The sequence below is a fragment of the Channa argus genome, chromosome 12, assembly GCF_033026475.1.
Source record: "Channa argus isolate prfri chromosome 12, Channa argus male v1.0, whole genome shotgun sequence".
Lineage (NCBI taxonomy): Eukaryota > Metazoa > Chordata > Actinopteri > Anabantiformes > Channidae > Channa > Channa argus.
Window position 1 is genome coordinate 24,276,328 of NC_090208.1, and position 17,477 is coordinate 24,293,804.

The 17,477-nt window shown below is 40.6% G+C and overlaps 3 protein-coding genes across 3 annotated transcripts in view; 1 reads left to right on the forward strand and 2 right to left on the reverse strand.

Annotated features, from left to right (window-relative positions):
- The window catches only part of LOC137138310 (mitogen-activated protein kinase kinase kinase 11), a 46,159-nt gene extending 40,877 nt beyond the window's left edge, over window positions 1-5,282 (reverse strand). Inside the window, exon 1 of the mRNA XM_067525376.1 lies at window positions 3,206-5,282. Coding sequence (XP_067381477.1) covers window positions 3,206-3,962 — 757 coding nt within the window. The 5' untranslated portion in view covers window positions 3,963-5,282. The remainder of the gene's footprint in view (window positions 1-3,205) is intronic.
- A 3,147-nt stretch (window positions 5,283-8,429) lies between these two features.
- Window positions 8,430-15,952, reverse strand: drap1 (DR1-associated protein 1 (negative cofactor 2 alpha)). The gene is made up of 8 exons (XM_067525393.1): window positions 15,812-15,952; window positions 14,737-14,802; window positions 14,038-14,110; window positions 12,824-12,917; window positions 11,647-11,772; window positions 10,664-10,754; window positions 10,477-10,565; window positions 8,430-9,613 (listed from the first exon to the last, which is right to left on the reverse strand). Exons 2-8 carry the CDS (start codon window positions 14,776-14,778, stop codon window positions 9,439-9,441), a joined length of 690 nt encoding a protein of 229 aa, XP_067381494.1. The 5' UTR covers window positions 14,779-14,802; window positions 15,812-15,952; the 3' UTR covers window positions 8,430-9,438.
- On the forward strand, window positions 15,873-17,028 carry c12h11orf68 (chromosome 12 C11orf68 homolog). The gene has a single exon (XM_067525392.1). It carries the CDS (start codon window positions 15,873-15,875, stop codon window positions 16,614-16,616), a length of 744 nt encoding a protein of 247 aa, XP_067381493.1. The 3' UTR covers window positions 16,617-17,028.
- The last annotated feature ends 449 nt before the right edge of the window (window positions 17,029-17,477 follow it).

The following is a 17,477-nucleotide window of genomic DNA, read 5'->3' on the forward strand; positions in this document are numbered from 1 at the left end:
TAGCTCTAAACATTTAACGAACATAGTCAGAAACTAGGTAAAGTTACATTAAAATGATATAAAAGGTCAACTGTTTGCCAACATACTTAGCCACAAGAACCTCTGCCCCCAGGGATGTAAATAAACACGGAGAAAAATCTTTTATTTCTGCTTTAAACTTTAACTGAAACATATATTATACTGAATAGAATGGGAAAAGAATCCAGAAATGCTTCTGTAGTCTCCAGGCCTCCAGGTTGGTAGGGCAGTGTATGTGTTTGACAGACATTCACGCTTGCAGCACCAAGACATATTGTGAAAAAAAATAACACACACACAAAAAAAAACAACATTATTTTGTAACACAGATAATATTCTGTTTGTAGCAGGACTCTCATTCATTGTCTGAGCTGAACATTATTGACATTTATAGCCTTAAAATTGTTTAAAGTGTTGTGGCTAACCGCCTAATTAACCATGTAGCCAACAATCTTGACATTAACTGCACTTTTCCCAGATGGATGTTTGTTTAGTAGCTCATTAAACAAGTCAAGGTCCAAAGTAAGATTTGGCCATGTTTGTAGATAAGAACAAGACATCAGCTCACAAGCTACTGTGGATCACTGTTTAAAGTCTTAGAGGCTCTTTTTGTATCCTTTCATGGCTGTTGTCAGTGGCCACTGTTACTAACTGTTACTGCCAACAACAGACAATGACAGATGATGGATGATGGATGATGAAATTTTATTACGAGATAAAACAATGCTGGCCTGTATATGGTCAGATAAATCTTCTAAAATGAAACATATACTTGACTTACTGTTTAAAATGTTTTATTGCTATACTGTACAATAGACATTGTGGTGAATGTCTGAAATCTTGTCAAGGTAACCACAAGACACTAAAAGACTGGTTTGCTAAAAAGAGACACTGACCTCGCACATATAGCAACAATGGTGACAACGACTGTCATATACGCTCTGTTATGTATTTAATTTCACTGTAGTCCAACCTGAGTGCCCAGCCACGCACTCTTCTCAGTGATCCTGTTTTACCAAGATCTGAACAAGGTAAATGTGGTCGGCTGGTCATTAACTACCAACTGCAACGGTTGGTTTGTTACCAAAAGCCTTCAGGAATACTTAATCAGCTTGTCCCAGCAGGCAAAGTAATCTGCTTTTTTTAAATATTGATATATGCCGACGGTCATTATCTTCACCCAGTGTGTTATAGATATTTTAGCGTAGTAGCCTATAAAAAGAATTATCTGTTTGTATCATCTTGGCGCCTCATTAATGTTTTTATTTCATTATGGTTCCCTAAATCGATCTAATCCCTTGTATTTCTGTTAATTTTAACCTGTTTTGTAATAAACACAACTTGTTGCCACATATATGACAGGGGCAGAGAGCTGGAACAGGACTTCTTCTTTCATGTTGAAAGATTTGTCCCAGAATGATTGTAGCACAAAAATGGCAGCTCTAGAAAGAAGAACTTAAGAGTGTTATTCTGAGGAACTGACACCATAATTGAAGGTTTACCGGTGACGCTTTAGTACATTTGGTACAGTTACAGTACGTGTTACATGTACATGTACTGTAACTGTTCATTTTTTTGGCTTTACCTTTGTCCTTAAGTTGAGATGCTCTTGCACCTGCATTGTGTTGAAACTTGTCAACACTGTATACAGCCTCAGCATATTATTGTCAAATAATATGCCCCACCAAACCAAACACACACACACACACACACACACACACACACACACACTTTCCACCAGCACAACAGGATATTGCTCAGTGGCACAACAGAACTATGGCTGCATGGAGACGTGTAGGAGCAGGCCAGGGACAAAGATTCATAGAAGAATTAAAAAACAAGAGGCAAGAGGAGGCAGGAGACTGATAAGATCTCCCAGCACACACAGAGAGGGATTGTGTTCCTTTTGGCCTGCCTCACATACAAACACTATATTAACATAACTCCTCTTTCTTTGGCACTACAGGAGATGTTTTTTTTTTCCCAGTGCAGAGTTCTTACAGGGAAAGAACCTGACACAAGGGTGAAGATAAGGGGTGAGTGAGGAGGAAAGGAACAAGTAGAGCAACGGTCAATGGTCAACGAGCGGGAGTGACAGAAACAGTTAGAGCTCACTGAGGATGAGAAATGTGGAAATGTTGAACCAAGTCTGGGAGAAAAGTAAAGCTTATAACCATCCTAGTCTTTAAACAAACCTTGGATTTATATTCTGAACCTGTAGTACTCAATGTGGTGCCAGTTAAACAAAAAGCATCTGCAGTAACAGAAATTGAAAATCTTTTGCTCAACAACAGATACAGCCATAAAGCTGACATGTATTATCCAGTTACGTTGTAAGAATGATAATAACAGAGAGGAGGCTACGGGGAAATTCAGGTGGCTCAGTGTTTGGCTTAGCTAAAAGCACTGCTACAGTGGATAAAAGTACGTGTTCTGCTTCAAAAGTGGGTACAGAAAGCTTAATCAGCAATACATCTCTGCCCAGTGTAGCTTTAATGACAAGGTCCAGTGCATGTGCCGCAAGGGCCCGAAATACTGAGCAAGACCTTTACTGCTGCTCCTGGATGGCAACAAGGTCCAAAGTCTGCGCTGTGACCATGCTTGTGGAACACTTCCCTTCTAGTTGCTGACCTTTGCTAGCAAAGCATGGCATTTTGTCCTATCAATAACACACAGTATTTACAAGCCTTTTATCCTCTGTAGCCTTGGCCTACCTTTTAAAGCCTGAGTGCCACATGACTAGGCCACATTCCAGACAGATGTGACGTACCAATAAAGTTATTTCTCAAAGCGCTGTCATAATCTGGAACTATATCTTTAGATAAAGCTGACATATTAGCCAAATACAAATTATGATACAAAAATCAAACACAGACAGATAATTCAATTTTCCAGACTAATAAGGTGTGTGGGTAAATAATTGTACTGGTGCACAAGCCTCACAGTGTGCTGAACAAGTTAAAAAGGCGGTCTTTGTTCAGAAATGGCACGGTAAACACTGAAAAAAGTCTTTTACTTTATGTACACTAGTACAGCATGTTCCATCACTGCCATGGGTATGTTGCCAGTAAAATGTCCCAGCGAACATGTCTCTTGCCTTTCTGTGCAATCAGACCCTGGAAAATGGGGGCAAGATTGGGGCTAATCGATGAATGACATGAATGTAGTGCGGGATTGGAAGACTTACTGTTGTTGGACTTGAGGTCCCGGTGGATGACGGGGACAATGGCCTCACTGTGCAGGTACAACATGCCTCTGGCTATCTGCACAGCCCAGTTGACCAGCACGTGTGGCGGGATACGACGACCTGCCAGCGCTCGGCTCAGCGGCCCACCTGAGGCATACTCCATTATGAGGCACAGGTTGGGTTCCTGCAGACAGACACCTTTCAGGGCGATGATGTTTGGGTGAGTGAGCATGGCGAACAGACGCGCCTCCTGCCTCACGTTCTGTGCCGTCACACTGATGTCCTCATCCGGGTCTTGCCGGGCAGCCTTCACAGCCACCAGCTTGCCTCTCCATGTACCACGATACACCTTCCCAAATCCACCGACCCCAATGACCTCTTCCAGGGACAGCTCCCGAAAATCCAACTCCTCGGGTTCGAACTCGCCCACCACAGCTGGGCCAAGCTCGCCGACCACGCCACCGACTGGGAGATTCCCATATCCACTTGGCTTGAAGGAGCCATAGTTAGACGGAAAGATGCCCACCTTGTTATTGACCTTACCTGTCCACCAGCCTTCATCCCCTGATATCTCAGAGTCCAGAGAGAGCACTTCCACCAGGTCACCTTTACGCAACGTGAGCTCATCTTTACAAGATGCCTCATAGTCAAATAAGGCCGTCCACACGGGATTGGTGAAGTTCCCTTTTTGTGACTGTTCCAAATTTTTCCAGTTCGACAGTGGACCTCGACTGAATATGTTCTTCAGTGGCTCCATGGAGCCTTAAGCAGATGTTTTGACTGGATCTGATTTTGCACCCAATGGGTTTGAAAATAAAGTACAAAGGAGTACTTTATTTCGCCTCGCTCCCTTTCTTGTCTTTTTTGTTGGTTCATCAGGGACCAGTGAAATGTGTTCAAAAGCTTGACCAACGAGCGGGCTATAGGAGAGGATTCGAGGATAGCTGAATGGCAAGTGTCTTTCATTCGTTTTGACATCAAAAACTAAGCTCTCCAGTAAAACAGGCAATTAGACAGGAGACAACTTTTGCTTGATTTCAACTTAAGTGTATCAAAGCTCATAAAGGCAGCAATGTCTCCACTGAATTGTTTTTCTGTTCAAGTGATGAATTGTGTGCTTTCCCGACACATGGCGTGAGCACAAAATCATTTCACATGCCTGTAATTTAGAGGACCCTGAATCCCCTCATTTTGGGGAAATCGGCACTTCTCTGCCCCCATTCAAAACGCACACCTGTTGAGCTGAACGTTTATGGAGAAAAACACGGTGGCTCGAAAATGGATGTTATTGTAATTACAGCTGCAAAACCAAATGAACGTTCCCACAGCATTCAGCTGTGCATTTGGAGTTTTCATGTATTTTTAGCCATTAAGTACAGTGGCCACCACAAGCAGGAAGCGCTAAGAAGTGGAGAAGAATAGCAGGAAAAGGAGCATTCAGTCCAGTCAAGCACTGTTTTACGACTAGTTTCAGGGCTGCCCAGTTTGGATTATTAACCCTAAATCTCCAATAAGTGCGTCTGACCGCAACGCTGCGGCGCTCCCGCAGGAAATCCCGCAAACCACTGCGCGAGAGTCTCCATACCACGGCGTCGATCGGAAGCCCACGACGAGCTGGTACTTTATTACAAAATAAAAACGCTGGAGCCTCCGACTTCGTAACAGGAAGAGCTTTCCAAACCTGTTTGACTTTACTTTCCAGTCAGAAACACGTAGCAAAAACAAATCCCGTTAGTTCCTCTTTGGAGTTCAGCGCGCGCTCCGGTGCTGCTCGGTGGCCGTGTTGTTACAATCGGTGTCCAAACAGCGCAGTAACTCCATCAGAAATTATCTTCATTTACTCTGCTTCCTCGGTCCGCGTTCACTCGTCAGGACCTCGAACCACTTCTACGTCTGTGCTTACAGTCAGCGGAGAGGGTGGGGTTTCAAAACTTTTTCTCTCCCAACAGGAAAAGAGTCAGATGACAGGCAACCGCCAAGCTCGGGGTGGTTAGTAATCACGCATCCGGTTATCGTTGTCAAAATAAAACCCACCTTTAGTTTAGTGACGAATTGTGTCGCCTAAAGTTTTCACTGAAGAAGATTTAAGTAAACATCGTTGTAAGTTGTGATGTGAATCTCAAAATAAATGCAAATAATTTTAGTATTAAATTTATATATTAAGAATTATAGGATTATATAATAAATGTTACATTTAAATATTAAATTTAATAACTAATGTCCTCTTGTTAATTGTTTTCAAACACTGTAAATTATCCCATCACTTTACACACCTCAAATAATACTCAATGAGCCACAAAAATGCTACAATGTTCTAGTATTCTAACTGTAAATATGATATAATTGAATGTAACTAAATTTGGTTTTGTGTTTCAGAATCTATTACACTAAGTAAAACTACATACTACATAGAGTTATGTGGTGTTTATGGACTCTGTGTTTCTATGTAAATACGTGTCGCCACATCTATAGTTGCACAGAATTTCACTTGAAGGTTTCCGGTATTTCCAAGACTGTTTTACTGCTAACTTCACACTGTTACTGAGTAGTAGTACTGCTAGAGGTACGTCAGGCATGCAAAAATACCCAGAAAAATTATTGTGTGGCGGAAGTGCACGCCGTCAAATTTAAATATTGCAATACGTTAATGGCAATAGGCTGCAGCAGTTCTGCCATGACCAGAATAGTCATTTTAGCATGCAGTGGTTATTTTGAAATATGAAATTTTTGGAGGAAAAACTTATTTGATTTGATGCAGATTATAGCTTGAGCAGTGGGCTCAAGCTTTAATCTTAGTCTTTTATTTTGAAATTCACTTTAAAGTCTTGCGTGTTTATTTTGCCTCATTGACATCGGTGGTAGCCGGTGACAAATGACCCTAATAAGGAGAAATGTTCAAAAACATGTGTGGCCCTGCCATAGACTTGAGTTTCATTCAATCTGTGGTATTTCTATTTAAACATCAACATCAACAACAAACTACAATAACAAAGTACAATGTATCGATTGCATTATATATTTGACACGGCCCAAAAACTCAAGGATACTGTCCTGAAAAAACAATGCTGCTGTTATGCTTCTCTGTGAAATAATCTGTTGAAGATTTTCTTTGGTCTGATTTTGTTTTAACAAAAGAGTTTAAAGCTACTCTTCACGCAGCACATTCAAAAGCCTTCAGCATGTGGATAGTTTAATGGGCTACTTACCCAGGTGATGACCAGCAGAGTTGAAGTGCTGTTGCTAGAATTGCACTGAAATGAAGTCAAATTTACGGCTGTACAATTCTTATTGTTATTTATTATTGTTCTTCGGTCCTTTAGGAGAGTTATTTGTGATGCGCTGTGGATTAATTCATAGTTATGCTCCTAGTTGCTGAAACAATCTTGGGACTTAACTTTAAATGTGCTTCAACTCTTACTTTAATTATTATTATTCTGCTTTTAGGTAATCACTGTTTCTTGTATTATGCCATTTGGTAACCTTAGTAGTTTGTTTTTGGAGTTGTGGTTTCTTTGTTGTTATCTGACACTTTTGGCCCCTGGGCCCGTTTCTAGTAGCCCTGTTCAGTTATTGAACTACGTAATCGTTTACCTGGCTCCATCATACTCGTCTAAAATTCAAATTTACTGCACAACAGTTTAACAAAAAAGCCAAAGTCATAGTTTTACTTCTGATCATTTTAATAATTTAATTAATAATTTGTTTATATGTGCTTTTCCTGTATGCTTGCTATTCAGTTTTTACCATGTCTATGACACAAATTGCAGCCTGCCCTGCCTGCATCCACCACTACCACCTAAGATGGTGGAGCAGAGACATGCTCAAAACAATTTTAAAAATAGCCCAAAGTACAGACTTGAGAGTATATTAATGAGTTGGTTTCCAGTGTGCCCTTTGATGAAGGCTACCGCATGGCCTAAACACAAGGTGAATTTCAACCATGTGCTTTTCAAGTAGCCCTGCAATAATGAAGACTTTATACTTGAAAAAGGTCAGGGAATTCCATTTTGCCGCAAATATCGCGCATTTTAAAAAGTGCAGAGCACTTAAAATTCGGTGGCTTTATGAGAGGGATTCAGAATCAGAGGGCCACCTTTGCCCCCGCTGGCTGCTGCGTGGAAACAGTGTTTCCTTCTGTTAGCCCTTTGATGGGTCTCCTTCCCCACCCCATGGGCACTATTTGTTTGGACAAGACCTCCTAAAGTCAACCACCTACAACCTCCTGCCACTTCCTCCCACTTCCCCACATAGACATACACACAGAGCAAACCCCACCCTCATCACAGTCCGCTGAGTCAACGCTTGTGCAGGAAGGATGCAGTTGTTTTTGCGGGCCTGGCTGTGTTGCTTGGTTGGGGGTGGTGGGGGGTGGGGGGGTGGGGGGGTGGGGGTGGTGGTGGTAGAAGATTGCACTGCATTTACACAACACACTGGACTGGACTGTTTAAAAAAATAAAGGCGGCAGAAGGAAGAGGAAAGGGCTTGGACACACAATCAGGCCAAATATGCCAGCTTCTGTTTGTCTATGATGGTAACAATCGCCCCTCTGTGAACACCTTCCATGAACCTGTGCTGTCTTGCACTTATCTGATTCGAATACCAGGAGGAGGCTGCAATCTCAAGGATAAATGCCAGCTTGTCTTTCAGGTTGTGTTAGTCACTGGCTAGTAAATCAACGCTAGTGGATCTGTGGGAAATTTCTATACGGCAAAGAAAGAAATCAAAAGGTAAGAAGGCGGCACAGCCTTGAGTCAGAACTACAAAAGATGTGTTCCACGCCTGTGAAACTGCAAAATGAAAGGGGAAGCACAGTCCTGTAAACAAAGAACTTGTGAACACCATTGCATATTCACTTGATGTGAAAAGAATTTCAGGCTGCGCGTTCGTGATATGGAAAATACAACAACAAACCAAAACAAAAAAGATGGCTTGTTTTTTTTTTTTAAATTGAAATACGAACTTTATTTCACCCATACAAAATAAGAAGAATGTTAAAAGTTTTACAATACAGTGTCAACTGTCTATTTGGAAACATTTCATATAGAGACGGACACACAAATGAAAGCCCCATCTCTGCTTTCAATTTATACATCTAGAACAATTTAAAAAGGGGAGGGGGGGGGGGGGTAGTTGAAGATAAAGTAACTCAAAATTGGGGTGGTAGCAAGAAAGAGATAATAGAAAGAAATAATATTAAGAGGACAAAGGAGACAACTTTAAAAACAAAGTCATGATCGGAGAGTCACAGTATACCTCTGGTGGACAATTCAGGGGGGGGGGGGGGAACTTTCATATAAAATAATACAGGAGGTCTAACTGGCTGAGCCAATAACCTCTGACTTTCAAAAAACAACAAAGAAGACAGATTCTTAAACTGCTAATAAAGTCTAGGACATCAGGGTTGTGGTCATGGAGGTTTACAGTTCTTGATAAAAATCATGTTTTAAAAACTGAAGGGGAAAGAAAAAAAAAGCTGCGGTTAGCTAAGCTGTAGTAAAAATACACTTCCACGCGTCCTCGTTTATGTTACAACCTGACAACAAAGTGGACTTTGCAGGGAAACGGGGCTATTAAGAGCAGTAAAGCATAGCCCGTTGATAACATAGTAATAACACTTAATGGGTGAGACAAAAACCTCCTTTACCACCTTCCAAATACTTACTGTTACAAACCTGAACTCACCTCAACTAGTTGCCTTTGCACGAACATCAAAGGCTATAATAAGGCTTTAACTACCACTTATAGATTTTTTTTTTTTCCCAGCCAACCTGAGGGTTTGAGTTTCAACAACTGATATGTTCACTTCATAAAGACTACTACAGAGGATTGAAGAACAAATAAAAGTGCCGAAAGAAAAAGCTACAAGGCAACAAAAAAAAAAACAAAAACACACCTATCCTGTCTGCATGGGGCTCATGGCAAAAACTGTGATGACTGCCATTTTCAAAAGTCTGACTTATTAAAAAACATCCTCATTAGATTCTCCTCTACGATAAAATAAAACCTTTTTTATAAAATGAAAATTAAAACACATAATATACAACCACTTTTTCTGTCTCCTGTGGTGGTGTCTCTTACAGCCAGCTGTCAAGGTCTTTTTGCGTGTGCGGGCTGCAACGAAGAGTCTCTCCCTCTTCTTTTTATAGCAGCCACCACAAGAACAACTCAAGAAATCAAAAATAATGTTGACAGTGTGTTTGTGTTTGTGTGAGCGGAGGAAAAAGAGGAGGGAGCTAAGAGTCATAGTCTTCATCATCATCCTCATTTTTGTGTGGTGCAGGGGCTGGGGGAGGCGGTACGATGCTCATCATGGAGGGGTGGGGGGCGAAGGCACCCTGGGGCTGTGCTGGCATGCCACCCATAGAGACCATGTTGCTCATATGCATGTACTGTGGAGGTGCACTGGAGCTGTAAGGGCACAGGCACAGTTGTAAAGCAGGCAATAAGAGTCATGCTTATTCAAATGAAATGGAGAAAATGGGCTGTAGTGTTCGATGATACAATATGCATGTGACCTCAATTCAGTCAAACTCCGACTGCCAATGAAATAAACAGACACTAAAAGAAATTAATAGTTTTGTTTTGGAGAGTTTCTACAAAGCTGTGGCTTTATTCAAGTGCGTGAGTTATCAGATTCTCGTACGTCACTAAAGTACTTTCATTGTTACTTCCACTTTGGGATGTGTTGTGTGCAGTGGTAAAACAGCGCCGCCCCCCCCCCCCCCCCCCCCCCCCCCCCCCCCCCCCCCCCCCCACCCCCCCCCCCCCTCCCCCCACCCCCCCCCCCTCTCTGTTTTGGCCATAAAGTGAGTCAGATATCTGATGGGATCTGAACAGGTGGAACACAATTTTCTCTCTCTCTTTTTTTTTTAAACGAACAATAATGCTTATGCTTATGTTGATCCTAGCTAATTTAATGCTGACATGCTCTTTTTGTCACTGCATAGATGACTCTTTATGTTACTGTTTCACTGTTACCACTATGATGAAACATTGGTTGTTATGTTTCGATTGACACTTGAAGCAACAAAGATTGCTGCTAAGCGAAAGTTAGTTTAAGTCTCAGTTTATGAATGGAGGTGGATTACTGGCATATTGTTGTAGCTCTGTTACATATCTCAGATATTTTGGCTGCAATTATCCAGAGGTGACCTGAGAGTAGAATTACAAGAACTAAATAGGTACATTGAGATTCCAGATGTGAACTTTATTCTGTCTCCAGTTCATCTAGGCAAGAATTATCTCAACAAAGAATAGTCTGTGTCCCATACCTATGAAACCTGGATGCAGCCTGCAAATTTGTGCTTGACTGAGATCCATCGTCCTCATCCCCGTCTGTCTCGCTGTCCTCAGAGTCATCCTGATACCATCAAAGGGAACACAATAGTGAGCCATTTCGCAACATATCACCGAAGACTCTATTTAGCTATTGGCCTTTTGCATGCAATTAACTTCGACCTCTTGCTCCGACTCTGTGCCAGACAATTTCTTGTCCTTGCTTTTGGAGCTGGCCCCGCCGTTCTTGCGCCCAGATCCTGGTTTTCGACCCCTGTTGAAGAGAACAAACGAACAAAAAAAAAAAAAAAAAAAAAAAGAAAAAAGAAAAAAAAGAAAGAAAGAAAAAAAAAAGAAAAGTTTCTTTTTTTACCTTTAAGAAAGGGGAAAAGGGAAAAGATAATTCAAGACTGTGCTATAAGACTTCCTGATAAACTGAAACTGTGCTGTATGTATCAAACAAAAAAGTTTTAATATTAAAATATATTAATACTATAAAAAAATTAAAGATTAGGAAGTCCTGCTACGGCATAAATCTGCATAACCCAAATGTAACTTTAAAATCTAGAGATAAATCTAAAGCAGAGAACAGTCTGACTGCTACTGCTTGTGGAAATTACTTTGTGGAAATTTGTAATCGAGGATCCTGTGACTCCACATGCTTTCATCCCCACAGCGAAGACAAAATGTCTAAATATTAGCAGCTCACAACTTGAATCAGAATTGATTTGGCTACACTGTTTAGTGAAAAGTAGACTTCTGACTCACGGAATTTATGTGACTCTTAGCCAGAAACTCTGCATCAATTTAGCTGTGTGTGTGTGTGTGTGTGTGTGTGTGAGATTGAGTGAGTGAGTGAGTGAGTGAGTGAGTGAGTGAGTGAGTGAGTGAGTGAGTGAGTGGGGGGGGCATTTCACAACACAAAATTAAAAAAAAAAGTGATGGCATACAGTAGAAGGAATCCCCGAGTCAATGTAACGAATGTTTTCCTGCTTGTGATGAACTACCACAGATGACTTGGCTGCATGATATACTGCACACATCATGTTTGTGAAATATGACCTTGCAACCTGAGCTTCCTGGTGTCAACTTTGACATGGTGACTGTTTAATGCTATGGTAGTCATGGTGCTTCATAAACACGTTATGTGTAATTTTCAATATTACCTGCGGGGGACTTTTTCTCCTCCACCCTCAGTGTGGTTCTCCTCTCCCTCACCCTGCATGTCTGGCACTGTTGCCACCAGGTCTTTTAAGAAATCAAACTGCTGCTCCAGCTCAATGCACTGCTTCCTGTAAACAAATGTGCATGTGTGCGCGCACACACACACACACACACACACACGCAGGGTTTTTAAAAAGCACATTGCTGTCTTCAGTGACCCAAAACCTATTCTGAGCTGAGTAAACGTCAGCATAACATCAAACAAACAGATAAATTCTACTCCTACAAGTCATTGAAACAATGCAAACAAAGTGGCAAAATTAAAAGTTTACCTGCACGGCTTTCGCATGTCAGTGTAAAGAAAGGAAAGCACGACAACTACTAAATTACTGTTTATTCTAAAATGGCATGGAGAGATTTTGTGGTACCCCTAGATTAGAAATTAGTTGGATTTTAGCGATATTTCGGTCTGTTTGTATAAGATCACCACCAAACAGCTTTAGGTCCCTTTAAATGCAGTTGGAAATACTGTAAAAAAAACTTTGAGGTTCATGGACTGTAACCCACCTCCCTGGAATTTGCCGTTAGAATTAAACAAAAGCTCTGCTCAAACAAGAGGATAGCGACAATGGTAAAAATTAAAACTAAAATTGAAGTAGACCAGTACTATTCCTACTGTCTATTGTCAGAAGGTCACCGTCACACGTCATGGATCTTACAGAAGGATTATGACCTAAAGTGATATCCCATAAGCAAAAAAATGGCTCAGAACTAGACACTGGACAATTCTGAAATGGCTTTCGATAAGCCCCACAGCGAGTCCATTTGAACATCTACATGGGAAGCTAAAACATTCAAACTACCCGTTGGCAGATGTAGAGGTCTCACTGAGAGCCACAGACATTGCTTGTTTGCAGCCACTAAAGGTTATTGCAACAAAATATTAGGTTATGGGTACCATCATGTCTTACCACACCATTTTGATTCATTTCATTTTTTACTCTCGCCTATCTAAAGCCAAATCAAATTACAAACTTTATACGATTTCCTATTGGAATCAAGCTGCCTGAATTCTCATTTATAGAACATTAGTATGAATTATTTGGTCAGAAGAGATCTGACTTCAGTGCACTACAGTATAAACCAGGTTCTTAAAAAAAAAAAAGATAGAAAAAGTACAAATGTGACGTCGTCATTGTCTTTGCATTCCTAGACTGGGTGACTTGACAGGCTTTTGTAAGCAAGGATTCCAAAAAAAGCTCCAGTGCTCTCGCTGGCATCTGCGTTAAGGAAAGTACTATACAGATAAACTGTGTGTTTATTAAAATGAAACTGATTCACCTACATTGCTGAGTTTTGGACTATAACTCCACAATAGACAAGGCGATACAGAGTACCGGTACAAGTACTAAAATGCTTTATTTCTAGTACGAATTGCTGGACAGTAAAACCCTCATCAATACATTGCAGTTAGGCAATGCCACAAAAGGGGAAAATATTGAACAGTCTTCTGCCCAAACAAATGTGATGGCGATCAGTGTTTAATAAACGGAGAAGCTTGGACTGAAAAGAACAGGAAAAAAAGAAGAAAAAGGAAAGAATGGGAAAAAAAAGACAAACAAAGCACATATGCGGCATGGGATGCTAAATGGAGAAGCCCCAACAACATGGAGAGGGGGTTTACCCAGGAATATGAAGTTAAAATCACTTGGAGAAAGCTTCCATTTAAGTTGTAGTTATTATATGTAACCCTTATTGTTTTTGAGGTCATTCGCAAAATTACGCATTTTCTAAATGTTCTTGACAAACATGAGTGTTGACTGTTCTGAACAAATTAAGACCACAGAACAGCAGAGCTTGCATTCAGCTTTACTATTTATCCATCATTTATCTTAAATCAGGTCTAAAGCATATACTTCTCTCCCTCTCAGCCTATCGTGAATGGTAACGTGGTACTGGGTGAAGTATCTGAGTTTTACAAGTAAAAGTACACGAAAGCAGGTTTGGCCTGATACCCAAAACTGGAATTAGCATCGGGACATCCTTAAAGCACCAAAAATGTTCAAATGTGAAAATTACAAAACACCACCAGCTTGCTTGAGTTTACTATAAAAGGCTGTCAGTAATACAATCTATGAAGGAATACTAATAACCTGAAACTATAACAATGTATTTTTGCATGTTATTATTTCAAGTAGCCATCAATGTAAACAATCTAAAAAAAATCCCAATCAAACGCACATCTTACAGACTTCATGTCAGACTATTAGTTTGAGGTCCCCTGACAGACTGAATAAAGTTATACCCAACACCACATGCTGCCTTCTAAGTACTATGACTAATGACTTAGACATTTGGGTTTACACAGTGACAATATGTAGCTGAAAGGATACAAATGATAACAGGTACTGCTGCAGCCACTTTGCCTATTTCTTCATCTGTCTGCATAATCTTCTTAATCCTTGCCTGTAATGAGAAAAAAGTCTGAGCTTTAATTGTTATTTTGCAGTAGGTGAACGCAAGTAAATACATTTAATTTTTTTTACAAGATGTTAATAGCTTCCTATGTACATGCCAATGCACACACACACGCACACAACTATAACGTTAAAAGTTATCAACAAGCAGTAACATTACAACCCATTTTTGAACAATTTAGATCATGATCGAATGACTTTCTTGACACCCCATTATTACCGATCAGACGTATTGTGGTGTGTGCACTATGGATGTCTGGAATGTTTGCTTATTATGCACCTTCAACCCAAATGATCAAATTAATAACATTCAATTTCACTTAGCCTGCTAAAAAGGTTTATTACTGGGGCTCGCTAATTAGCTAAGTGGCGTCGCACGCATGCAAGGTAACGTCAAGTTTGTAAGTCAATTTTAACGGCGCTGCTGTAATGTTAATTGTCATTAATACAACTTGCATTTTATTGACAGCTTGCGTTTATGAGTTGGCGTGTTAGCTCTCTAAGCCATTAAACAGGCCAAATCCCACTCAAGCTAGCTAGAGAAGTATGCTTTCTGTCGTTCGGATTGCTTTTCCTAGCTAGTCCGAATGCCGGTTCAACAAAGTTTAAACTTACCGGAGGGAATCTGGCGTTGTATTTCTTCTTTTTGCTAGGCATAATTAAATTGCCTGGGTGGCGAGCCTAAAACAAAATGCAATATAACCTGGATTATTATTTTATATCATATATAAATCACATCCACCGCGCACACAGCAGATAGCGGTAGCTAGCCGGCTAACTCTTTAGCACGTCGACGTCACTAGTTTCCAATTGCCTACAGTTCAGTTTGCTTCCGCAGGGTCACAGCTCCGTCGGATGGAAACACAAAACGTTCCGCAACTTATACACGATATCTATGTAGTTGAATTAAACACTGCGTTAATTTTGAGCAAATTACGTAGCAATATTTTATTTCATAGCTACACAAAATAAACATTAACGAATTATATGATTACGCACACAGCCGGGGTAACCTTGTAGCCTGTACTGTAAATTAAGACTTCGTATTAAGCATAAGGTAATGAATAACTAATGTATTACGTTAGCATCGTTGTCAGATTCGGTACGTTATATTCTGAAATATATTTTTATTTTTAAAACAAAGCAGCAACGAATTTATGAGAAGAACCGTTACCCGCTGGAGCGCTTGTGCGGAAGAACAACAGTGTAACACAAAGTGCAACAGCTGCAGGTAGGATTGGCCTTTACGTCAATAGTTTGCGGAAAACGTGTATCATTTTCTGTTTCAAAAATACATTTTGCGTGCTTTGACCTTATTTGTCATCAGTAGCTTGCAGTAAATTATCTTTATCCAAATAAGTCATAATCAACATGGACAATTGACAAAATGGCAAAAGCTAACCTTCGCTAGCCGTCTAGCTAGGAGAAGAGTCAGGAAATGACAGGTATTTTGTGCGTGTTAAGTTAACTCGGAGTTAACTCTTAGATTAGCATACACACAAACAAAATGCATAGCAACTTATCTTTTGGAAGAGGCTGATAACCGTAGCTACTGAAAAGTGACGCTAATATAGCAAGCTAACTAGCAAGCAGCATTGGTAAACATCCGTAGGTCGCCCAGTTGACCACTTCTGTCGGTGTTGGGAAGTATTAAACTATCTGTGATGTAAACAAACATTTTAATACACACCGTCCCCTTATTAACAGGACAAGCTCCAGTACTTGTTTACTAGCCTCCCACTGACAGCATTATGGAGGAGGAAGAGGTCCGTATCGATGGTGTAGTGGAGACCCCCTTCGCTGCGGAGAACTACGCCGCTGAGGCCATGGCTGCTGACATGGACCCCTGGATTGTGTTCGACTCGAGAAGAACTCCCAGGTCCGAGTTTGATGACTGGCTGGCAAGCAACAGGCCCTCACAAGTGAACAGATTTGGAGATGAGGAAGGTGGGGTTAGCCCAGTGGGATGGATTGCAGTGGTGGGCCCAAATCATTGTCCCAGCAGCGGGGATGTCATGGGTCTTCAGGAGAGCTGGGAGAAACTTTTGGCCAGTGGCCGACCTGTCAGCTTTCAGACAGTGAAGGAGCTGGCCCTGAACCACAAAGTACTTACGGGAAAGTGGCTAATGCACTTGGACTCTGGTTTCAAGTTGGACCATGCGTGGGAGTGTGTGGCCAGAGCAACCCTGGATGGCAAAATCTCCCTTGTTAAAGTCAGTCCCTACAATCCCAAAGCAGAGGGAAAGCAGGTCATTTGTGCCTATAATCAGAACTTCACTGACGAAAACGAGGTTGTAAGACTTGACTCGGTCATCCGTGCCACAGGGGTAAAATGCCCCCTTTCCTACAAGCCAGATGTGTACACATACTTGGGAATCTACCGAAACAACCGCTGGAAGCTTTGTCCAACAATTTATGAGAGTAAATTCGACCTAGAGTGTGTACCCAGGCGTTCGCACATCGTCGACAAAGTCACCAGTCTTGAAGTAACTTAAGCCAGTCAAAACCCAGATCGTTGTGCAGGGTGTGTAAATAAAGAGGCTATTATTGGTCCCTTCAGCTGGAATTCGCAGCACAACTTTGAGAGTCAGTCTCATCTGGAGTTCTTCCTTTTGCCCCCCTTCCCCAAGAAAAAAAAAATCATGCTTATCTTATGCTGTGTATTATTTTCTAACCTAAGACGTCACATTTTTGTATTAATAAATAAGAATATTTGTATTTTTGAAATTCTGTTTAACCACTTACGTAAAGTTGAGAAAATGTTTACATTTTCTTTTCGCAGATTCAGGTGAAAGTTTGTATCCAATGACGCGTTTGTTTTTGACACCATACATTTGCCTCATGTTTTGGTTTTGCACTGAGCCATGATTACAGAGTTGCCAAGTAAAATTAAACTTTTGAAGACCATATTTGTATGTTTTTATTTATTTAACAAGTGTTTTGGATGTTTACATGAATCATTTGTGATAGCAAAAAACTCGTACATATAGTATAATTTGCTTGTATCATAATAATAGAAAACAGAATTATTTCATTTTAATAAAGCATTTTTTACCATAAGTTGACCAGCTAAGTTAACTGACCCATTATTTATATTAATAACTGCAGAAAAACAGATTTGAGATGAGATGCAAAACAATAAAGCGACTGCTCTGACGTGTGAACTTCGTGTACATTTCTCTGCTATAAGCATGTACTTATTAATGTTGCTCGTTAGCTATTTATTTACATATTGACCTTCATTTGGTTTTTGACATACCACTACATTTCGTTGAGACTCTCAACAAAGCCACTTACAGTGCATTCAGAAAGTGTTTTGACCCCCTTTCACTCACTTTTGTTTTACAGTTTGTTCA